Source organism: Myotis myotis, unplaced genomic scaffold, assembly GCF_014108235.1.
Source record: "Myotis myotis isolate mMyoMyo1 unplaced genomic scaffold, mMyoMyo1.p scaffold_m19_p_4, whole genome shotgun sequence".
Lineage (NCBI taxonomy): Eukaryota > Metazoa > Chordata > Mammalia > Chiroptera > Vespertilionidae > Myotis > Myotis myotis.
In genome coordinates, this window is record NW_023416346.1 from 42,484,723 (window position 1) to 42,509,804 (window position 25,082).

At 39.1% G+C, this 25,082-nt stretch overlaps 1 protein-coding gene across 2 annotated transcripts in view; it reads right to left on the reverse strand.

Annotated features, from left to right (window-relative positions):
- Positions 1-25,082, reverse strand: part of DOCK11 (dedicator of cytokinesis 11) — a 187,670-nt gene that overhangs the window by 21,971 nt on the left and 140,617 nt on the right. For both annotated transcript variants that reach the window (XM_036304058.1, XM_036304059.1), the window contains 6 exons: positions 24,169-24,284; positions 21,995-22,132; positions 16,440-16,622; positions 13,392-13,505; positions 9,351-9,566; positions 9,204-9,261 (listed from right to left, as the gene is read on the reverse strand). In XM_036304058.1, the coding sequence (XP_036159951.1) occupies positions 9,204-9,261; positions 9,351-9,566; positions 13,392-13,505; positions 16,440-16,622; positions 21,995-22,132; positions 24,169-24,284 (825 nt within the window). The remainder of the gene's footprint in view (positions 1-9,203; positions 9,262-9,350; positions 9,567-13,391; positions 13,506-16,439; positions 16,623-21,994; positions 22,133-24,168; positions 24,285-25,082) is intronic.

Genomic DNA, 25,082 nt, shown 5'->3' on the forward strand with positions numbered 1-25,082 from the left:
GGAGGGTAATTAGGTGTCTTCTAGAAACAGCTCAACATCTACTTTTGAAGGTTGTGTCTACATCACCTGGTATAACGACTTCTAGTGTGATTTTCAACTTCAGAGTCCACTATTTTTGCTTAAGTGTGTTATGTGGTTCCTATGCCTGACGATATCTCTCTACCTAAAAGAGACTATTTCTCCTTTTTGCTTACGTTATCAACACCCAAACAACTATCCAAGGATATGAGGGCCCTTTTGTTTGTTACCATCTTAAAAATACTTGGGGGAAAATTCTGATTCCCCTTAATTCCAGAAAGATTTTCAGATGAAACAAGTTACTGATTCTAGAAGTGGCCAGTGTATATATCACAAGAGAAGGAGGCATGTATTAGAGGGCTCTCACAAAGCCCTACGTAGCATTAGATAAAGTGGTCTTGGAGAGTCTATCGATTTTTCTGGTATGTGACCTAGATTCCTGACCTTGCCCTTCATAAACAGCTGTAGTTTCTGTATTCCTGGCTGCAATCCTAAGGAAAACAACATGCAAACTGTCCAACCCTTGATAAAATAAGACTGCTAGTCAGAAGAAGGGTAAGACGTAAAAATCCTGAAGGGAGGGCCAAAAAGGAAAAAAAAAATCTGTGATTGGTAAGGCACTGGGGAATAAAAAGCTTTATAGAACCTAAACTACTAGATCCTGAGTACAAAACTTGGGAAAGGGATCAACATTACCCTATAAGGAATGAAAATAACAGACTCTCTGGGAAAGAAAATTCCTTTTCCAGGGTTGATGGGGGAGCCCTACAGGCCTAAAGCTTTGCTGAACCTTGGGTGCTATGTGGTGGTGGAAGAATGCAGAAACTTGACTTTGGAATTCCCTGTGAGAAAACAGTTGTGCCCTCACTCAGCAAAAGATACATACAGTCTGACCTCCAGAGAATGAGATCTAGAACATTTTGAGGTTCTCAGACAAAACAGAAGTAAAGACATTTAGATCTGTAATTTTATATTTGTGGGGATGGGAATAACACCCAGTATCACCACCTCAAGGTAACTTTGGTAAAAGGAAAAGAATGATAATCCTTAAGGTCTGTCTAGTAGAAAGAACTAAAGCTCTAGCTGTAGGAAAGAAGTTTGAGGCTAGGGGCGTGGCAGGGAGAACTGCACCCCCACCCCCACCCCCTTTCCCTTTCAGTTCAGTGTCTAAAACAGCGGTTTTCAACCTGTGGGTCATGACCCCTTTGGGGGTCAAACGACCCTTTCACAGAGGTTGCCTAAGACCATTGGAAAACACATATATAATTACATATTGTTTTTGTGATTAATCACTATGCTTTAACTATGTTCAATTTGTGCAATGAAAATACATCCTGCATAACAGATATTTACATTACGATTCATAACAGTAGCAAAATGACAGTTATGAAGTAGCAACGAAAATAATTTTATGGTCGGGGGTCACCACAACATGAGGAACTGTATTAAAGGGTCGTGGCATTAGGAAGGTTGAGAACCACTGGTCTAAAACATGAGAAAAAGGATTTGTAGACACCCCTGGGGAGCAAGGGCTAAAGTCCTTGCTTGTTTAGGCAACCACCCAACAAGACAAACTATTTTTTTTTTCTTAAAAACTCTATACAGGAAAACTTGTCTCTAATGCGACAGCTGGTCAGTAGTATTTTCATTCCATCTTGATTTAAACCAGGGGTGGGCAAACTTTTTGACTCGAGGGCCACAATGGGTTCTTAAACTGGACCGGAGGGCAGGAACAAAAACATGGATGGAGTGTTTGTGTGAACTAATATAAATTCAAAGTAAACATCATTACATAAAAGGGTACGGTCTTTTTTTTTTTTTTTTTTTTTTTTAGTTTTATTCATTTCACACGGGCCGAATAGTTTGCCCGCGGCTGATTTAAACAATGCTTCATGCCCTAGCTGGTTTGGTTCAGTGGATAGAGCCTTGGCCTGCTGACTGAAGGGTCCTGGGTTCGATTCTGGTCAAGGGCACATGCCCGGCTGTGGGCTCGATGCCCAGTAGGAGAGTGCAGGAGGCAGGTGATCAACAATTCTCTCTCATTATTGATGTTTTTATCTCTCTCTCCCTCTCCATTCCTCTCTGAAATCAATAAAAATATTTTAATTTTTTAAAAATAAACTGCTTCGTAATGACTTCAAGAGAAATGGCATAAGACTTTGAGAAAACAAGCTTTTTTGGCAATTAATATGCCAGAGATTTATGATACAGCTAACTCTCCTTCCCTTTTGTGTTAATTATAAAAGGACGCTTAATGATAGAAAATAAAGGGCTCCAGAATTACTCAATTATTTTTGTTAAATAAGTTTGTCTTAAAAGTATAAATGAAACTTTTTTTTTCAGTTTTTCACTCAAATATACTTTCATTTACTTTGTGAATATCCAGGTCTTGCCTAGATCATGGAGTTCTCTGGATGACAGGTTAGATTCAGTTTTTAACTTGTTTTAAATTAGTAGTCTCCTTTAGCATAACTATCATAGTTTGATTAGATAATTAACAAAAGAAGGTGTTTTAAATCATATGAATGATTGAATCTAAGGGAAAAAAAGTCTGAGGATTTTCCCATTGCCACCATTTTAGAATAAGGTTTTCTAGTTCAAGCAAGTAGCATAGTCCAGATTTAAAAATAGACAGCACCTATAAATAAACATGTGAATTTTTCCTAAATTTAACATTATTTTTGTTTAAAATGAAAAACATTGCCTTTTCCTACTCAGACAGGGCTCTTTGATTTCTGTGAAGTATAACTTCTAAAAAAACTTTGAAGGTGTTATGAAATAAATATTTAAATCATTAGTTAAAAGCACTATTTACACTTGTTGAAACATGTCATACATAGTGTTTGGTGTTCAGGCAAGCTGCCTCATGCTAACATCCAAAAAAAACACAGCAATATATATCTATAATAATAAAAGCATAATATGCTAATTAGACCAAAAGTCCTTCCAGACAACCTTCTGGATGAAGCCAAGGCTGTGAGGGAAGCCGGTGCCGGCAACTGGGGGAAGGAAGGCCTATTCTTGCATGAATTTCATGCATCGGGCCTCTAGTATTCTTTATTAGTTGCTATTTTATCTCCTACTAGAGGCCCAGTGCACGAAATTTGTGCACTGGGGGGGGGGGTAGTGGGGGAGTCCCTTAGCCCAGCCTGCTCCCTCTTGAAGTCGGGGACCCCTCAGGGGATGTCCACCTGCCGGCTTAGGCCTGATCCTCCCCCTCCCCCCCACAGATCGGGCCTAATCCAGCAGTTAGACATCCCTCTTGCAGTCCAGTGCTCTGGCAGTCCGGAACCCCTTGCTCCTTACCGCCCACCTGCAGTAGAGGTGGGAGAGGCTCCCGCCACCACTGCTGCGCTCACCAGCTGTGAGCCTGACTTCTGGCTGAGTGGCACTCCCCCTGTGGGAGTGTAGTGACCACCAGAGGGCAGCTCCTGCATTGAGCATCTGCCCCCTGGTGGTCGGTGAGCATTATAGCGACCAGTCATTCCACCAGTCGTTCTGCTGTTCGGTCGATTTGCATATTAAGGTTTTATTATATAGGATAGTTATATTTCTAAAGTGGGGTCTTTGCATTTGTGAAAAATAATTCTAGGAAAATAGCCTATTTAATAAAGAGGTGATATGCAAATTGACCATCAAACCCTCACACAAGATGGCTTCCCCATGTGGTCACAAGATGGCCGGCAGGGGAGCAGTTAGGCGTTGATCACATGTGGTCACAAGATTGTGGGCGATCAGGCCAGCAGGGGAGGGCAGTTAGGGGTGAACCCCTGCAGGGGAGGGCAGTGGGGTGCAACCAGGCTGGCAGGGGAGGGCATTTGGGGCGAATGGGCCAGCAGGGGAGCAGTTAGGCGTTGATCATGTTGGCAGGAGAGTTGTTAGAGGGTGACCAGACTGGCAGGCAGAAGCGGTTAGGGGCAATCAGGCAGGCAGGCAGGCAGGTAGGCGAGCGGTTGGGAGCCAGCAGTCCTGGATTGTGAGAGGGATGTCCGACTGCTGGTTTAGGCCCGATCCCATCCCACCGGCAGTCAGACATCCACTGAGGGGTCCCAGATTGGAGAGGGTGCAGGCTGGGCTGAGGGGCACCCCCCCTCCCCAGTGCACGAATTTCATGCACCGGGCCTCTAGTTTAATATATTTAACTATTTCAATATCTAAAGAATATAGTTTTACACTTAGCAGACAAAACTCTTATTTCACATGTCGACTAATTTAAAAGATGAGATAATATAAACCTAATTTCTCTGAAAGATACACTTAAAATTTATTCAGTACTGTGTTTAGGGTTCTCATATCTGTTAGTTTATTTGGAATTGCAGTGTTCAAGTTCAATATTTATTTTTACTGTAATTTCACATGTGCACCAAAAGGAGAAAACTAGAGTATACCAATTGCAAGCAAATGCATTGTTCAAAATAATTTCAGTATCAAAGCCTTAGCCAATTTGGCTCAGTGGATAGAGCATCTGCCTGCAGACTGAAGGGTCCTGGGTTCAATTTCGGTCAAGGGCACGTACCTCGGTTGCAGCTTCCTCCTCAGCCCAGGCCCTGGTTCGGGCTCATGTAGGAGGCAACCAGTCAATGTGTTTCTCTCATATCGATATTTCTCTCTGTCTTTCCCTCTCTTCCACTCTCTCTAAAAATCAATGGAAAAAAATCCTCAGGTGAGGAATGAAAAAATTTCAGTATCAAACAGAAAGTGTTAACTTAAAATATAAGTAAAATGAATCTACATTTTAATCATGATACTAAGTTTGGGAAGACTCTTTTTAGAAAAAATTTCTCCACATGAGTGGTAATTATAGAGGCAATCAGACTCTGAGCCTTAGATGTAAAATGAAAGATACATAGTTACTGGTAGAAATTCTGTAATTAAAAAACAAAACAAAACATGGTTGTATTTTTCATAGCCAAAACCAGAGTGATATCACACCCACAATATGGTTTCATTTTGATCTAAGATTACTCATTCAACTGCCTTAAAAGTAGCTTGGCCATATGATAGATAGTGAGAGATTTCTTTGCAATGTCCATTGCCAATTATTTTTCTGATATATAACACTGTATAAATTTAAAGTACATGTGTTGATTTGACACACACACACACACACACACACACACACACACACTGAAAATTAACACAATAACGCTAATCAGCACACAAAATTACCATTTTTGGGGCGGGGGAACATTTAGGATCTACTCTCTTAGCAACTTTCAAGTATATTTTGTTAATTATAATCATTATGCTATATTAAATCTCCAGAACTTATTCATCTTGTAAGTAGCAAGTCTGTACCCTTTGAACAACATCAATAAAAGCCAAACTTATATAAAAACCATTGTACTCTGTTTTTATGCAAGTTTAGCTTTTTTAGATTCCACATATAAGTGAGATCATATAGTTCTTGTCTTTTGCTGTCTGACTTAATATAATGCCCTTGGGAGTCCATCTTTGTTGTCACAAATGACAGGATTTCTTTCTTTTTTCATGGCTGAATAATATTCTATTGTATATTCTATTGCCACATCTTTATCCATTCACACAGATCCTTTTCACATGTTTCCATATTACTAATTAGCATCCTTTTATTTCAGCTTGAAGAACTTTCTTTGGCATTTCCTGTAAGGCAGGTCTAGTGGTGATGAATTCCTTCAGCTTTTGTTTGCCTAAGGAAAGTATTTGTCCTTCAATTCTGGACAGCTTTGCTGGATAGAATATTCTTGGTTGGCATTTTTTCTTCTTTTAGCACTTTACATATACCACCCCACTCCTAGCTAAGGTTTCTGCTGAGAAATCCACTGATAGCCTTATGGGGGTTCACTTTTAAGTTCTGTGGATGAAAAGGGGGCCACATAGTAAACCTGACAAGCTCAGGGGAGGTCTGTGTGGCGGCCTTACAAACTCAGAGACCTCAAGTAACCACAAAAGATGGTCTGAAATTAAAACTTTTTAAACTAAAAGCAGTTTATGGCAGGTAATCATGTCCCAGGCTAGAATCTTCCTTGAAAAAAGTCAATCTTGACCTTAACTGAACCTGAGCCTGTCTACTGTCTTTTGCATCTGTGATAACAGGCCTTTGGAATGTCAAGCTAACTTTCCATTTTCTGGACATCTCCAGACATACCACTACCAGAGCAGAGACCATAAATCCCCTCATTATTATTGTTATCGTGTTAATTTTTGACTGTTATCTATCCTGTAACCAACTAGGCAAAATATATGTCTGTCATTTTACTTTTTATCCAAGCCCAGAGGTCCCCCCACACCACTGCTTTGCTTTCTCCAGCCTCCCTAATCTGTCACTAATGGATTTCACTTCCTCCTCCTCCTCTTTTGATTGTAATGTATAATAAGGTACAAAACTGTCATTTTGGGGGAGCATTTTCCCAATCCACTGAGGTTTGGCTTCCTAGCAATTGTCATCTGTTTGACTAAAAAAACTCATACAAATTTTTACAGGCTTGGGTGTTTCTTTTTTTAAAATATATTTTATTGATTTTTTTATATAAAGGGAGAGGGGTACAGTGTTAGAAACACTGATTAGCTGCCTCCTGCACACACCCCCTACTGGGGATGTGCCCGCAACCAAGGTACATGCCCTTGACCGGAATCAAACCTGGGACCGCAGGCCGATGCTCTATCTACTGAGCCAAACTGGTTAGCAGTGGTCGGCAAACTGCAGCTCGCGAGCCACATGCGGCTCTTTGGCCCCCTGAGTGTGGCTCTTCCACAAAATACCGACTTCTGCGCATGGGCCACGAAGTTTCAATCGCACTGTACGTGCGCACCCGCATGTGGTATTTTGTGGACGAGCCACACGCAAGGGGCCACAGAGCCGCATGTGGCTCGCGAGCCGCGGTTTGCCGACCACTGGAAGGCTTGGGTGTTTCTTATGTTGAAACTTTCTTCATTCTTTTCTCTCCTCTGACTGGATAATTTGAAAGGTCCTCCCCTTTAATTCACAGATTATTTCTTCTGTTTAATCCTGCTGGTAATGCTCTCTATTTCATTTTTCACTTCATTGTATTCTTCAGCTCAAGAGTTTGTTTGGTTCTTTTTAATGATTTCTATCTCTTTGTTTAACCTCATTTTGTTCATGTATTTTTTTCCTGATTTCATTGAATTTTCTTTCTATTTTATTGTAACTCAATGCACTTCCTTAAACAGCTATTTTGAATTCTTTATTAGGTAAATTACAGCTCTCCAAGTGTTTGAGTTTGATTACTGGAAGGTTATTGGTAATGTCATGTTTCCTTCATTTTTTCCCCTTTATTGATTAAGGTATTACAAATGTGTCCTTATCCCGTCATTGCCCCCCCCCCCGACTCCCCAAATCCTGCCCTCACCCTCACCCCCTGGTGTCTGTGTCCATTGGTTAGGCCTATATGCATGCATACAAGTCCTCTGGTTGATCTCTCCCCCTCACCCCCATCCTCCTTTACCTTCCCTCTGAGGTTTGAGCATCTGATCAATGCTTCTCTGTCTCTGGATCTGTTTTTGTTCATCGGTTTATGTTGTTCATTACAATCCACAAATGAGTGAGATCATGTGATATTTATCTTTTCTGACTGGCTTATTTCATCTAGCATAATGCTCTCCAGCTCCAACCATGCTGTCTGGCATTGCTGTCTTCACATTTGAAATAGCAGTCACTTCCAACTGTCTTCACTGACTGACTTTGGGAGAGAAATGCTTTCCACCTGCCTTGCTAGGGATTCTGAGGGTTGCACAAATTTTTTAATGGATACATCTTCTCCATACTTCTTGTTCCCTCTTGTGGCAGAATTCTTAAGTTTGTATGCCTTCTCTCCATCATGCAACACACTGGGCCAGGTGCAAACAGCCTCCATTTTTGCTTTCCCAAGAGTGGTGATAAAGTTCAAGTTTGTGGTCTCTCCCTGGCCCACAGATTCTGGCCTACTTTTTGCTTGTGCTCACTAGCTGTCTGCTAAAGCTTGCTCTTGCTGCCATCAGGAGTATGCATAAGAAGTTGGCTATAGAATAGGAGAGGTGTGGTTGAAGCACATGGAGCACTGGAGGGTGCTTATGGGCCAGTTGGAGGGAACCAAAGGCTAAATGTCCCTAGCAGCTTGTCGGTGGGCTTCTTGAGCTAGTATATGAACCATGTCTCTTTAATGCCTTCTGAGAGTCCTATTTGCCACTTTTCCAACTTCTTCCTGCCCCCACCCCCAGTCCTGAAGCTCACAACTCAGCACTCTGGATGGGGCAAAAGAGCAATGGGCCTCTTTGGCAGCATCCTGTACAGCTGGGGAAGCCAGGTATCCATTCTCATGCTCTCTCTTTTCCCGTGAAAGAAATCACAGACAAGATGTCTCTCTTGGCACTGAGCTGTGCCACCTTGGGGAAGGGGTGACATGAGTAAAGTAAAACTTTACCCTCTCCAATGCATTTAAACGTGTGTGTGTGTGTATACTCTAGTGGCATGCTGGAATTTCTCCACTGGACTCCTACATTTCCACCAAGGCTCTCTTGTCTATGGGTGATTACATAAGATAGTATTCTCCAGGGGCTCCTAGACTGGGAAGGGCTGGAGCCAGTGCATGAGCCATTGCAGGATCCACAACCAGGACTGAGATCTGTCTGCCTATTACCTAATGCAGAGGTTGGTAACATTCCTCCCAGGTTCCTTGGCATAAGGCACTAGGTCCCAGAGCTCCCACAAAGGCAATTTTGTCTCTGGATGGATGCCAAATTGTTGTGGGGGGAGGACAAACAAGGAATGTCTTATTTGGCCATGTTGATGATGTGCTGACTACCCTTTAATACCAAGGTATTGTTGCATTAAAGCGGCTGTGGAGATTAAATCTGTGGGCAGTTGTTGGTGAACTTGAGGCAGATGAGGGGGAAATACGTGAATGGTATTATCCAGAGCTTCTCATGAGCCTTACGAAGAATTTAATCTGTGGCAGACTTCCAGGGAGACAGTGTTGGAAAATAAACACTGAATATCAGGCTATTTAACTCTTAATGAAAGCAGAAGGCAAAATGAACAATCCAGTTTTGTTTTTTTAAAGAACAACTGCTGTTAAACACTGAATGAGGCTAAAGGTGAACATTTTTTCAGAGCTCAATTATATCACATTCACAGCTGCAAGCTACAAGGATAAAAACTATTGCACTAACTGAAATTCTCCCTATCTCTAATAACAGAAATATCTTACTTTTTCGATGAAGAAACTCTGCAACCAAAGCTGCTACATGGACATAACACATTGCTGCCTGAAAAAAGGATGACAAAGAAAGAGCTGTTAGAATGTGCTCCAGGGATTTGGCAAGGCTGTGTTTAAAACAAAGCCTTAAGTAGTTACCTCTGAAAAATCTCCATTTTTTACATGAATCTTGGCCATGCTATCAAGCCAGGTTTTCCTGAGCTCTGGGGTGCTTGCATAGGACTTGGCTAAGCTATACTGGAGATCAATTAGCATTTCAGGGTCTTTTTCATGCTCTTTCATTTGAGCAGTGGCCATAAGAACGGTACGAATCCTCTTGGTCAAATCTTTGACTTCTGTGGGAAAAGCAGTTGCCTAATTTAAAAACAAAAAACACATGTTCATTAATATTATTGATGTGCTCTAAACCTCAGCATTCAATCCTAGGAATAACATATGACTTTTTTTAAAAATTGATTTTAGAGAAGGGAGAAGGGAGAGGGAGGGAGAGGGGAAGGAGAAGAGAGAGAGGGAGGGGGAGAAAGAAACATTGATGTGAGAGTGAAACATCGATCAATTGCCTCCTGCAGGCATCCTGACCGGGGATCAAACACACAACCTGGATATGTGCCCTGACTGGGAATTGAACCCACAACATTTTGGTGCACTTCAACCAACTGAACCATACCAGTCAGGGCAACATACAATTTTTTAATCCTTGTTACAGTTCTGGGTATTTGGTTCTTGACATGGGACATGTCTAAAGAACTTTAAATTAATTCTTTTTAAAATATCCAACTAGCTCAGGCTTCAAAGGCTCTAAACTTGATGGCAGTATATTCACAATACCTAAAAGCATGGACACTGAAGTCATGCTACCAAGCCTTGAACCCTAGCTCCTCCACTGAATTCTACAGCCATAAGAGTAATCTACAATCACTTTATTGTGTAGTTTTAATTACAACAGTAACTAAAAATTTTTTGTTGTCTTCTCCCTTATTTTATTTTTTTCATCACCATTTATCTGCTCTATGCCCTCTTCCACCTCCACCAATCCCCTCCCCCGCAATCATCACACTATTATCCACATCCATGAGTTCTCTTTTTTTCTTTTTTGTTCAACCCTCCACCACCACCCCTAACACCTCCACACACCCCAGAGTTGTCTGCCTGCTCTCTATCTATGAGTCTGTCTCTATTTTGCTTGGTAGGACAATAACTAAAAATTGACAGTATACTTTGTATTAGGCAGTGGTCTAGGCATTCTTACAACAATCCTGTGAGCTAAGGACTATCATAACTCATTTACCAACATAAAACTGAGGCACAAAGCAGTTAAGTAGCTTGGTTAAAATATTATAGTTGGTAAGTGGTAGAGACAAGATTTACACCCAGGTAGTTTGGCTCCAGAGCTAGTGACCTTAGCCCACTCTTCCATACTGACAAGCATACCCATCCCATCCACCAACTACTACATGCATATACTAAGGGGAAAAAATACTACAAAGTGTCCACTTATACAAATTAGAGCTTATGAATCATAGAGAACTCTAAAGAGTTTAAAGAGATAATTAACCTCTCTCAAAGTGTTGTTATGATCCCCCAAACCAGTAAGTTACAGTTTCCTCTTTATTATGGCCATTAAAATAGTCCTATCACTTTCTCTTAACCCCACTGAAGTAATCACAATTATCTGTATGATTAAAGATATAGGGGTTAGGGAGCTTTCCAGTGTGAATATAACCCAAAGTGGAGGAAATAGTTTTTAAAAGTGCCTTCTTTATCCCTTTAAAGTAATACTTATATACATAAAGTACCTTCTTATTCATTAAGAGAGATTCCATTTACTGGAGCAAGGCACTCCCTGTTCTAACAGGGTTTATTGGTAGTGAATGACCAATAAACTAAGTGACTGACTAATAAAACTAAGTCATTTAAGAAATGAGTCAATGCAAAAAATTTCCTATCAAGGAAAGCCAAAACACACCCCTATGACTGTGAAAAAGTTGCTCTTCTAACTTTTATATAACATGGAATTAAGGATGGTAACAACTCTTAGAGTATGAGTAAAAGATCCTAAATGACAGAAGCCATTTCTGTGTTCATATACTTATCTCCTGGGGAACCAGTAGAACTGGCTGGAAAGCAAACTTTCCCAGCCTGACAGTGTTTTGTTTTGTTGGTTTTTTTTTTTCCTTTTCTTCAGTCTAAGCAATGTTCCTGTGGGAATATTTTTTGCTACATAGATCTACATGTCCCAAACATCAAGGACACTGTGACTGTGAGCTTTATTTTTTTCAGATTTTAAACAATATTGTCCAATTATGTTGGAAGATGACCTTTCCCAAGAATGGAGATGATTCCTCTGGGAGGAAAATTTCTTTATTGGCAAAGGATTTCTCTTTCCTTGTACACATATAGTACTGAAGATCAGAACCTGCTTTCTGTGCAACAAATGAATTTTGACAATGGTATAGGTTTTAAGCAAATAGGTAAGAAAGAGGAATGGAGTTCAGGGTCTTTGGGAGTGCCAATAAGTATCTATGGCAAACCTGACAAACTAATTTGAAAGAATATATGCACCCTTATGCTCATAGCAGCATTATTTACAACAGCCAAGATTTGGAAGCAGCCCAAGTGGCCATCGGTAGATGAGTGGATAAAAAAGCTGTTGTACTTTTACACAATGGAATACCATTCAGTCATAAAAAAAGAAAGAAAGCTTACCTTTTGCAACAGCATGGATGATCCTGGAGAATATTATGCTAAGTGAAATAAGCCAGTCAGACAAATACAAGTGCCATATGATTTCCCTTATATGTGAAATCTAATGAATAAAATAAACTAACAGAGTAGAGACAGACTCATGGATACAGAGAACAGACTGACAGCTGTCAGAGGGGAGGGGTTTGGGGGCTGGGTGAGAAGGGTGAAGGGATTAAACAAAGAAAAAAAAGGAAAGACTCATGTACATAGACAACATTACAGTGACTGCCAGGGGGAAGGGGGCTGTGGGAGAGGTAGAAAATGGAAAATGGGAGATAAATGGTGATGAAAAGAGACTTGACTTGGGGTGATAAACACACAATACAATATACAGTTATGCTGTAGAATTATATACCTGAAACTTGTATAATTTTATTAACCAATGCCACCCCAATACATTCAATTTAAAAAAGGAAAAAAATTATCTATGGCAAGCCACAGTTAACAGATGATTCTTAAAACTCATCAGATAATAAATCTCTTCTGTGCCGTTCCTCATCTGTTAACAATGGATCAGGCGGCTGTTAACTGCTCTAAGAAGTGAGATTTTGTGAAATTTCAAACTCAGTGCTTAATTAATCAATATGGGAAATAGTTAACAACTGTTAAGAAAGAAAGGATCCATTTATATTCAGAGCAAGTTTAGAAATCAAGCTCAGAAAAAAATTCCAATCCTACTAGCCATAACAACTGTGCATACACAGTATAGTCAATCATCCATTCATTCAACTAACATTATTTGCTATGTACCAGGCAGTTTTCTAAGTGCTAGAGATACAGTGGTGTACAAGACAAAGCCTGGAATCATGAAGCTTGCATTCTCTATACTCTATTTTTTTAAAATATATTTTTATTGATTTCAGAGAGGAAGGGAGAGGGAGAGAGAGATAGAAGCATCAATGATGAGAGAGAATCATTGATTGGCTGCCTCCTGCATGCCCCCTACTGGGGACTGAGCCTGCAATCTAGGCATGTGCCCTTGACCGGAATTGAACCCGGGACCCTTCAGCCCACAGGTCAATGCTCTATCCAGTGAGCCAAACTGGCTAGGACTATACACTATTTTACTAAAGTCGTGAACCTGCCCTAGCCAGTTTGCTCAGTGGTTAGAGCGTTGACCCAACTGAAGGGTCACAGGTTCAATTCTGATCAAGGTCACATGCCCCTGTTGCAGGCTCAATCCTAGGCCCACAGTCGGGGCATAGGCAGAAGACAACCAATCTATGTGTCTCTCTCACATTGATGTTTCTCTCTCTCATCTCTCCCCCTCCCTTCCACTCTCTCTGGAAATCAATGAAAAAAATATCTTCAGGTGACGATTAACAACAACAACAACAAAGTAAGTCATGGACGCAATAACAGTTTAAGTCTAGGAGTGTAAACTTTTCTGACAGTGAAGGTGCTTCTAATTTATTACTTGAAGTGAGAACATACCTTCATAGGTCTGTCACTGTTAGCAAAATTATTGATAATGAATAAAGACTCCTGAAATCTTGATCCTCCGCTTAGTGCTACATCAGCTATCAGCTGACTTACAGCAATTATTATCTGTGGGAAAAAGCAAATATTGTTTTTCAATTGTCTTTTTAACAAATGCTATTTATTTTCATCATTGTATAAGCCCATAAGCATTCATATGAAATGTTCTTTTAAAGATTCTACACAGTTCCACCATAATCTACTTTCTTCAGACATGAGAAATTTAAATTCTTTTATGGAAATAGCAACTTTAAAGGCCCCAATTTCAAATATTATTGGGACTTTTCTTGGTTAGATGTGAAATTTTTTTCTAAGCTCATGGTACAGCTAGATCCAAAACTGTTTCATAATAGTGAACTGAAACTACGGTGGGTCAGGTCTCCATTTTGAACATGCTTGCTAGGTAGCAGCTATGGCAAAGTTGGGAATAAATGACATTTTCTTCTATGGTTTCTCATTCCTTTTCACTGGTCTATTTTAGTGTCCTGAACTTCTAATTCCAGCAACTCAGCTCCCTTCTTTGTTTCTTTTCTTTTGTTTCTTTTTTCTTTCCCCCCCCTTCTTTGTTTCTGACTAGCACCAACCTAGTTAAGACAGCCCTACATGTAATGCCTTTGATGGTGCTTTATAATCTCTCAGGATCCCTTTGAGGAATGCCTAAATGATTCATGGTAAGGTGTTAATGGCTGGATGCTTTACCTCTGGTCTTGGGAAGCAGGAGCTATGATTGCAGGCTCTATCAAACTGCTTCAGATGCAAATCTTGACTTTATCAATTATTCCCTGTGGGGCTTTAGAAAATCTATTTAACCCTTCCATTCCTCACTTTCCTTAATTGTAATAAGGTTATGAAATGTTCTGAGGATTAAAGAGATCATAATCATAATACTAGGTAACTCTTTTTTGAGCACTTACTATGTGCCAAACATGGTTGCAAGTCTTCATACTTACTAATTCATTTACATTTGAATAATGGACTTGAGAGAAATAATGGTTTGACCCAGAAGAACATACCCTAATGGGGAATTTCAGGCATACTGGCATACTAATTGCAGAAATGTTTTGGGGAAAGATGGTATTCAAATGATACCTCATATAAAGGTGAATTATAAAGGCCCTTATTATATAACCCTGCCCCTAGTATCCAAAAGTAACTACTAGTATTTAGTAGATTTTTACAGAAAGAATACACTTCCATCAGATTTCCACGTTACTGATAACATTTCTAAAAACCTGATAGGCTGTTTCCCCATTTATAACCCATTTCCAAAAAACAACTGCAATGGGACACACTATGGCAGTGAAGATATAAATATAACCAAAGGTTTCTCATACTACAAAGAGGTCTACTAAGCTAAGAAGTCCTAACTGTGTTTTAGTTCAAAGCAGTTTCATTAAATAAGCAGAAAAAATATGGAGATGTTGAATAACAACTACCATGTACTGAGTGTCTATTACATGCCAGTCATTGTGCCTGGCACTACACACACTTTATTTTTATCCCTCATGACAGCCCTGCAAGGTGAAATATATTTGGCCTCACTTTACAGATAAGGCAAATAGTTAAGATAGATTGATACACCTGTCTAGGGTTACATAGTAAGTAGCTGAGCTACGATTAAGCCCAGGTAGGTCTAATTCCAAAGTTCATTCTTTTCACTACACCTTGAGACTTCTCTCATGTTTCACTTACTGGTCATACTGAAAAGTGAAACACACAAACTGTATTATTACCTACTACAGAATATTTAATGAGTGTTTTGTTTGTTATTTAAGCATCTCATTTAATCCTCACAACAATCGTATGAGGCAGGCACAAATATTTACCACTATTTTACATATTAAGAAACTGAGGCACGGACACACTAAGGAAGTTTCTCAAGGTCATACAATGTGTGTTGGTCCTGGAACCTGAACTAGAGTCTAGCTCATAACACCTATGCTCTAGAATAGCACTTTCCAATAGAAATATGATGTGACCCATGCATGTAATTTTAAATTGTCTAGTAGCTGCATTAAAAAGTAAAAAGAGCCTGGCTGGTGTGGCTCAGCTGGTTGAGCGTCATTCCATGCACCAAGAGGTCGCAGGTTTGATTCCCCATCAGGGCACATGCCTGGGTTGTGGGCGCATCCCCAGTAGGGGGCATGCAGGAGGCAGACAATCCATGTATCTCTCTCATGGATGTTTTGATCTCTCCCTCCCTCTCCCTGTCTCTCTCTCTCTCTAAAAAAAATCAATTAAAAAAGTAAAAAGACACAGGTGAATTTAAATAGTTTACTTAACCCAATATATCCAAAATACCATTTCGACATATTGTAAATACAAAACAATTGAGACATTTTACTCTTTTTGGTATTTAGTCTTCAAAAGCCAAATTTAGGGCACATATCAATTCAGATTAGTTACATTTCAAGTGCTAAATGGCCACTTGTGGCTAACAGCTATTGTATTGGACTGGGTAGCTCTAGATCTTGATCTAGGGCAGTGGTTCCCAACCTTTTTCTGGCCACACCCCACCTAAGCATCTCTAAAATCCTGATGCCCCCCCATGACATATAATTTTTATTATTCAAAAAGTGAATTCCTATTCACATGGAGGAAGCCTAAAAGGCCATTAACTTGGTCTAAACAAGCTGCCAAAGAACATGGCATCCATGAAAGAGAAAAATAAAAGAAGGAAAGGATAGTTGAAGTACTGAGGAAGAAATCACTAAGAAATTGTTAAAAAAATATAAAGTAATATGAAAAATTAGCAGATAAAGTTTCAAAACATATAATAGAGAACTGAAATGTGTAAATATGTCACAATATATATTTCTATACTGGATATGAGGCCCCTAGAACCATAAGAAAAGCAAAAAATTCACTGTTAATAACTCATTCTCAAATTGCCCCCCATTAAAAAACAAATTGCTCCCCTGGGGAGTGGTGCCCCACACCGGGAACCACTGATCTAGAGGCTAAAGACTGAACTGAAGAAGAGGAGCTTTGATTTTCACTGACCTGCAGATGTGTTCTCAGAAAGGTTTTCCTTTTGGTATATTCAAAGTTGTTTCTCATCAGAAGATACAGAAGTGCAGATGCTTCATTCCTGGTTGAGCTAATCTTCGAGGTGCAGCACTTTAAAACCTCATAGCAAAATGCAGCACACATGTTTACCCTTCCTTTGAAAAAGGCTGAGGGAAACTAAAGAACAAAACATAAATAAGTATCTGAAAACCCAATCACAAAAATCAATCAACTATTAAATGCCAACTATATTCCCACTTAAATCTATGCTAGCTGTCTTGAAGATACATAACGAACTTAAGATTAGGGCTCTGCTCTGGAAAACATGAACTAGTTAAACACACAAAGGCCAGCATGTGTCAATGACAAAACAACTCAAGTCAGTACACAAGTCACTACAAAAATGTGAGGTGCTAACAATACATGGTACAGATTGAGAAGAGCTCATCATGATCTGGAAAAAAAATGTTATGTAGGTTCTTGATAATATGCATTAAATTAATGAATGACTGAAATGATGAATGATTGATGGGTTTCGATCTGACCCTTAAAAATGGGAAGGACAATCTGCATTACTTGCTCTTCTGCTTTATACTTAAACAGTTCTTTAAGTTATGAACTTCCAAATGCTGAGAAAATTATAGTGGGAATCTATTGAGCAAGTAAAGTTGACCTTTTAACAAAACGGGGTATAGATGAAGTGTAGATGCACAAACATATATGTGTCCTTTACTCATGAACAGTGTTAATTAAGATAAATTTTGTGCCTGGCCAGTGTTGCTCAGGGGTTGAGTGTCAACACATGAACCAAGAGGTCCCCAGTCAGGCACATGCCAGGGTTGCAGGCTCCATCGCCAGTAGGTGGCGTGCAGGCGGCAGCTAATTGGTGATTCTCATTGATGTTTCTCTCTATCCCTCTCCCTTCCTCTCTCTCTAAAATCAATTAAAAAAACATAAGATATATTTTTGCATGGGGAAATTAGTCAACATTATCATAACAACTTTGGTGACAGATGGTTAAGAGACTTATTGTGGTGATCACATCTAAGGAATGTGTCAAATCACTATGCTGAAAATAATATAATATTGTATGTCAACTATACTTTAAAAAGATATATATTGGCATAGAGAGTACAAAAGTGGCTGTCTAAACTAGTGATGACGAACCCTTTGAGCTCGGCGTGTCAGCATTTTGAAAAACCCTAACTTAACTCTGGTGCCGTGTCACATATAGAATTTTTTTTTATATTTGCAACCATAGTAAAACAAAGACTTATATTTTTGATATTTATTTTATATATTTAAATGCCATTTAACAAAGAAAAATCAACCAAAAAATTGAGTTCGCGTGTCACCTCTGACACGTGTGTCATAGGTTCGCCATCACTGGTCTAAACAGTCAAGTGGCTGTTACTTTGAGAATGTAGTCAGTCTGCTTTGTGGAAGATAAAATATACATATAACATAGGCTTTTTATAATCTCTAATGCTTACATGTCTAGGCAAGCAAGGAGGAAGCTGCTGCAGGGTACACGATGGATGTTTTTCAGGGAATATGAAGCTAGAGGGCCAACATTTTCAAAATAACTTCTTGGGAATCTTGAATTTAAAACCATGTTGTAGGAATCAACCTTCTTTTTATCACATTAAGACCAAGTGCAATGCTATGCAGATATGAATGTTTAATAAATGTTTTCTGATTGGCTGCCCGGAAATCTCATCAACAGGTTCACCAGATGAAAACAAACCTTGCTGGACAAGATATTCTAGTATGAAAATGAAAATAAAGGTGTATGGGAGGGCATAGCTGTAATGTAGTTAATTTACTATATAAAATCTTCTACCCACGTCACTTCTGAGTGGGCAAATGGCCAGAATCAATGGTGACTTCATAACTGTCAATTCCAATGGGCTTCCCTTCCCCCTTATTAGGACACTCTGTATCTCGTAATAATGTTGACACTGTTTTCTCTTTTGGCTTCCACAATAGCCTTCTTTCTTCCTACTTCTGTGACTGCTTCCTTTCATCTCTTCTACACATTTCTCTTCTAACCCCTTCCATGTTGTTTTTCTCCAATGTACTAATTTTGACCTATTTTTTGGTTCTTCCTCTATATACACTCTAGGAGAAATTAAATCATTCCCATGGCTTCAACTACACTCATGCTGATGATCTTCCTAGTTCACTATGCTCCAGCTAAACTGGACCTTTCAGTCTCCAGAATTTCAAGCTCTTTCCCAACTCTGGGCCTTTGCATATGCATGTCCTTCTCCCTAGAGCAGCAGTTGTCAACCTGTGGGTCACCAACCTGTGCATCGTGACCCCTTTGGGGGTTGAACGACCCTTTCACAGGGGTCACCTAAGACCATCGGAAAACACATATATAATTACATATTGTTTTTGTGATTAATCACTATGCTTTAATTATGTTCAATTTGTAACAATGAAAGTACATCCTGCATATCAGATATTTACATTACGGTTCATAACAGTAGCAAAATTACAGTTATGAAGTAGCAACGAAAATAATTTTATGGTTGGGGGGTCACCACAACATGAGGAACTGTATTAAAGGGTCGTGGCATTAGGAAGGTTGAGAACCACTGGGTTAGGGCAAATAAACTATTTTTTAATCTCTTTCCCTCAGTTTCTTATAAGATGCTTATAGTGAACGCAGTTTTCCATTTATTTCTTTATTCACAAATTGTATTAAATAGCAATTTTAAAAAACCTTCAAATCCACCTAATCTCTATATCAATTAAATGCAGTAAGTAGTGATGACAAAAAAGCTTTCCATGCTTAGTTATCCTATTATACAAATCAATTAATTGAATTTCTTTATCTTGTTAAAGTTACACATACCAGAGAGGAAGGCCTGAACTGTGCCTTTCCATAATTTTAACTCCATTTTGGTTTATGATGCTTTTTATTACATTTAAAAGCTATCAGAAGCAGACCAGAAATAAATCTTTGCTATCTGTTTCAGTCATATTTATTCCTAAAAGTCTAGCCTGAGGTTTCTTTAAAAATGAGGTAAAGCCTGAAAATTTATAGCCAACAGATGCCATTAGCATTGAAAGGAAGGGCTCATTCATTTGACCCCATACTGAGTCTCTCTCTCCCTCCCTCCTTGCTCCCTTCCACCCTCTCTAAAAAGTCAATGGGAAAAATATCCTCAGGTGAGGATTTTTTTAAAAAGGATATTAACACCCTGTTAATTTAAAAATGCTTTTAGCCAAGATTTCTGCTGGGAGCCGGTCCATGCTTGCTGTTTCAAGGGACCTGGCATATATGGCATACTGTTCTTAATATGTTTGCTCACCTTCTTGGCACTATGTGTTTTAACCAAGGTCTCTGAGAAAGTTTGTTTCCCCAGGTAGGGATTTTCCCCTGAAGTTAGGGAGGGAATAAAACCTCTTAACTAGTGCCAGGTGGGTAATTAATCACTTTAACTATGAACAATCATGCTTAAGCTACATAATCTTTACTCCCTGGAATGGAGATAAGAAACGCCCTAACCATTGTAATAGAGATTGATAGGATTGAATCAACTGGTATAAATACAGATGTAATAAGACAAGACACAGAACTTAGAATACAGAACCAGGAGAGACAGAACCTAGGCACAGAACCTACACAGAACGTTCTCTAGAGACAGAAGAACTTCGCTGGAGAGAACATGGCAAAAGATCCTGGACAGAAACTGGCCTCAGAACCTAGAGACAGAACCTAGCGAGAGAACATGGCAAAAGATCCTGGACTGAACCTGACTACAGAAATTGGCAAGAGAACCTGACTAGAACCTGGTGACTGAACCTGGCTGGAGAACCTGGACAGAACCTGGCTGGAGAACCTAGCGAGGGAACATGGCTACAGAACCTGGCTGGAGAACCTGGAGAACCTAGCAAGAGAACATAGACACAGAACCTGGCTGGAGATCCTAACCAGAACTTTGCTGGAGATCCAGACCAGAACTTGGCTGGAGATCCTGGCTAGAGATCCTGGCTAGGCTGCTGATCAACTGAACGCTGTCTCTGTGTCATTCCTTCTTCGCCGACTCCATCCACACCTTTGGGGACCCCTGGACCTGCTGGGGTTGGACCCCGGCAGATTTCCTTATAATTATATTAACAGGCTATTTTTTGTCATTAATTCACTGTTGTTTTTTGTTTTGTTTTGTTTTTTGTTAACCCTCACCAGAGGATATTTTTTCCATTGATTTTTAGAGAGAGAGAGAGAGAGAGAGAGAGAGAGAAACATAGATGTGAGAGAGACACATCAATTGATTGCCTCCCATACACACCCAGACCAGGCCAGGGATCAAAATGGCAACCCATGCCGAAACCGGTTTGGCTCAGTGGATAGAGCGTCGGCTTGCGGACTGAAGGGTCCCGGGTTCGATTCCAGTCAAGGGCATGTGCCTGGGTTGCCGGCACCTCCCCAGTGGGAGATGTGCAGGAGGTGGCTGATCGATGTTTCTCTCTCATCGATGTTTCTAGCTCTCTATCTCTCTCCCTTCCTCTCTGTAAAAAAATCAATAAAATATATTTTAAAAAAATGGCAACCCAGGTATGTGCCCTTGACCAGGAATCAAACCTGCAACCCTTCAGCCCGAGGGCAGATGCTCTAACCATTGAACACACTGGCCAGGGCAATCCACTGTTATTTTTAACAAATTTTAGTGAGTAGGCCATACATTGGAAAAAAAACTAGTAATATACCGACATAAATAAATATAACATATTTACAACTATAGTCTGTCAGGGGTCCTCAAACTACGGCCCGCGGGCCACATGCAAATACAAATATTGTATTTGTTCCCGTTTTGTTTTTTTACTTCAAAATAAGATATGTGCAGTGTGCATAGGAATTTGTTCATAGTTTTTTTTTTAAAACTATAGTCCGGCCCTCCAACGGTCTGAGGGACAGTGAACTGGCCCCCTGTTTAAAAAGTTTGAGGACCCCTGGTCTATGTATTTAAATCCAGGAGTCACACTGCTCGTAAACAATGTTCAGTGAGTGATCAGCATGTGATCACACCACTTGGCGCATGGTAAATGGTTCTGTTGTAGAATGGCGTGGCTTTCTGCAGCAGTATTGCCGGCAGATGTTCCCACTTTCCCTAAGCCATGCCCCAGCCATGTTTACTCAAGGTGACTGGTGAATGCATGCATTTACTAGACCTATTCAGTATAAATTTAAAATTACAGTAATACATATAGAAAACTTTTCTGTGAAATTAAAACTTTTCATACATACTTAATTTTAATTACACAGATTTGTCTACTTAAGTAAAAACAAGTGAACTAATTTATCAAATTTTTAACATATGCATTCAGAAAACCTACTTTATTACATGACAGACTTTCAGCTTTAACAGAAACCCCCTCGCCTGAATTAGTCTGTTATATGGAGGTTTTACTGTACTGACTTAATGGGTTCAGTGTCTGAGGTTTGTAGATGTCATAACAATAATCCTCTTTCCTCTCTTTTTTTCTTGCCATGAAGCAAGCCCACTAGCAGCTAGCCATAAAGCTTTTGTCCATACCTTACTGATGAAAGCTCGCAATGAAGCAAATACATGTTTCAGCGACACCTCAGATTGTCCATTTTTAAGAAAAGCAAGATGAATATCAAATACTTTTTTCATTAATGGGTTGTGGCCATCATTATTTAAAAGTTGACTCTAAAAAAACATGAAAATAAACATAATTTTGGCAGAAACAGTTTATGTTACCCCTGCTTAGAATGAGAGACCTGACTTACCAATACCTGTTTATCAATCCATGTCTGAAAATTCCAGGAAAACAAAATGTTTAAAACATCTGTGCCATCTTTCAACTTGGAAATCTCAAAATACTACATAAACTACATCTATACTTGCTTCCATCATTTTATGCATAAGATGAAAAAATATTTTTCCAATGTAACACACCAAATACAGAACTAGGATGGGAAGAGTAGTTTCTATTAACCTAGCCATATTACTTTTCAAGTAAGAAACCAGTAAATTTAAAATAAATGGATACAAGTGTATTTCTCTGAGGAATACTAAGTAATGTAAGAATTAAGGAAAATATCAATCATATTTTAAAAGTCTATTATCTAATTTAATTTTTAAGTATGTTTAGTATAAGATATGTTTAGTCGTTGGTGAAAAATTAAACCCTCTATGAGTAGAGGTAATAACAGGTGTCACAATTGAACAGACCATATAAATTGTTTAAATGCTCCATGTAAAGAGACATAAATGAAACAATAAATTGTAGAGAAATAACTATTGGTTTGTGAAACTTAAAAAAAAAAAGCATTGGTTAACTTCTCCAGCCCTATTCTCCTATCCCTCAAAAAACTAGCAGGTTACAACTTGGCCAAAAACAACAACAAAAAACCGACAAAATAATATTCAAAGTTTTGACAAATCTAATGGTAACATCAACAGCCAGAATCCATGCAGGGTGTTAGATTTTTTCTGGCTCTTTCCTTAGTTTATTTCCAAACATGATATATGGTTAGAAGCTTAGACCTTTGTGATAACCTGCCTAGATGTGAATCCTGAGTCTGCCACTGACCAGCTATATGACATTAAATTCCCTGTGAGCCTCAGTTTACTCGTTTTTAAATGGGAATAATAATAGTATCTATATAAAAAAGCCATATGAAGACTAAAAGTGAGTTCATATTTGTATTTTTTTAGTTTATTGGGGTATAATTTATATACCATAAAATTTACCATTTTTAAGTATATGGTTCAATTATTTTTAGTAAATTTACAGAGTTGTACAACCATCACAATCCAATTTTAGAACATTTCCATCACCCCCAAACCTCCCTGGTACCCATTTGCAGTCATCCCCATTTCCCCCAGCCCCACAATAAAAAAACCGATTTAATATTCATAAAGCACTTAGGGTAGTCCCTGACATCTACCAAGAGGTATGTTTGTTAATAAATGAGACACATATGACTAGGAGGAAGGAATACAATGCAAGCCTCGAGACCAAATATCCTTAGTTATTGGCACAATGAATTTGGTTTGCATTTTAATGAGAACTTAATATTTCATAAAGGGATACTTATGCCTATTTCTTATTAGTATCTAATTCGATTTTCCCTTGAGCCTCTTGAAAAGCACAGAGGGGGGAGAAAAGAAAAAAATTATCTGTATAACTCAGGTGAAAGTGAGCACAATTTTTCACTTTTGAGTTCTCCCACCGATATTATATTACAGCTATGTAGTTTTTATTCTTTAAACACATCTATTAGCCCAATTTACTCCTTTAACAACCCTGAAAGTTCATTGCTTTGGCCTTATTCTTTTTAATCATAGTAATAATGATTTGTACTGAGGCAAACATCTGAGAAAAAACACTAAGCGCCTGACCAGGGAAGCCAGCCAGGCTGCCTGGACATCATCTAACCTAAAGAGACACCTCATGACAACAGGCATTTGAGAAAACCAATTCAGTCATGATTTGGGCTAAAACTACTGAATATTTTAATAAAAGTATGAAAGACATCTATTTTTAACCAGGAAAATAAAACAATTGGGTGTGGTAGGTGAGTCTTGGTGAATTCCCAAGGTCACACAGTAGCCAAACTCAGTCTATCATCAAAGTTTCCTGAGTGCTCATCGGGGCTTTTATTCCTATGACTGGTTATGTTTTGTTATAATGTTTTCTTTGCAATGATGCCAGCTGAATTTTAACTCTTCATTTTTACCTTGAAGCACTGGGTAAAAAATGATATGGTATCTAGCACTGTTAAAGAAACTTCAGTAGCAGTATTGCCTTCTAGAAGGGCCTGATGGAAAATGTCTGCTTCAGTTGTTGTAGAACCTAGGATTAAACAAAAAGTAAATTAAAACTGCTGAACAGAGATTCACATAATAGTTTTGAATGATTTCCCCTCCAAAAAACTTAGAGAGACAAGCAAGAAGAGAGGAGGCTCTCGATACTTGCAGACCTAATGAGTTTCACTGTGTTTGTTCCTAAATCAAATATAGTCTTGGTTAATCAAGTCTACCAATTTTTACTTAGAGCTGTGTATCAACAGCTCTGCACACATAATTAGGAGCCCACTCCTTTGGAGACAAGATTTTAGTGATGAACTATGGCAATATAACTAGGAAATAATGTGGGAGGCATTTTAGGCCATGCAGGCTGTAAGCCGCATTTTTTAAAATGTCTTGAGTCTGTTGCGTCAGGACCCACCTGCTCAAGACATTCGTTTTATTATTAGTCCTTAATACAGGCCACTTTTGCTGGCTTCCTTCTCTGCATCCTCCAGATGACTGTATGGAAATGCAAGTTTTCTCACTCTTTGACTTTTTATTAATATTTGCTTTTCAAGGGATAGCTTCCAATTATATAACCCTCTAGCTTTCCCAGCTGGGCAAGATTTCTCTCCTTGTCCTACTCGCCTTATCAATACTTCAACCTGTGTGAAACACTTTTGTCAAAAAGTATTTACAGTTCTTTAATCTCTGCATTCAGCTCAGCATGTGTAATCCCTTAAAATCTTTGAACAATAACTCTAAATAAATATTGCATACACTATTATGTTATACTATTATGCTAATATTTGCGTTAAAGTTTAACAGTAGAGCCCTGGCCAGTGTGGCTCAGTTGGTTGGG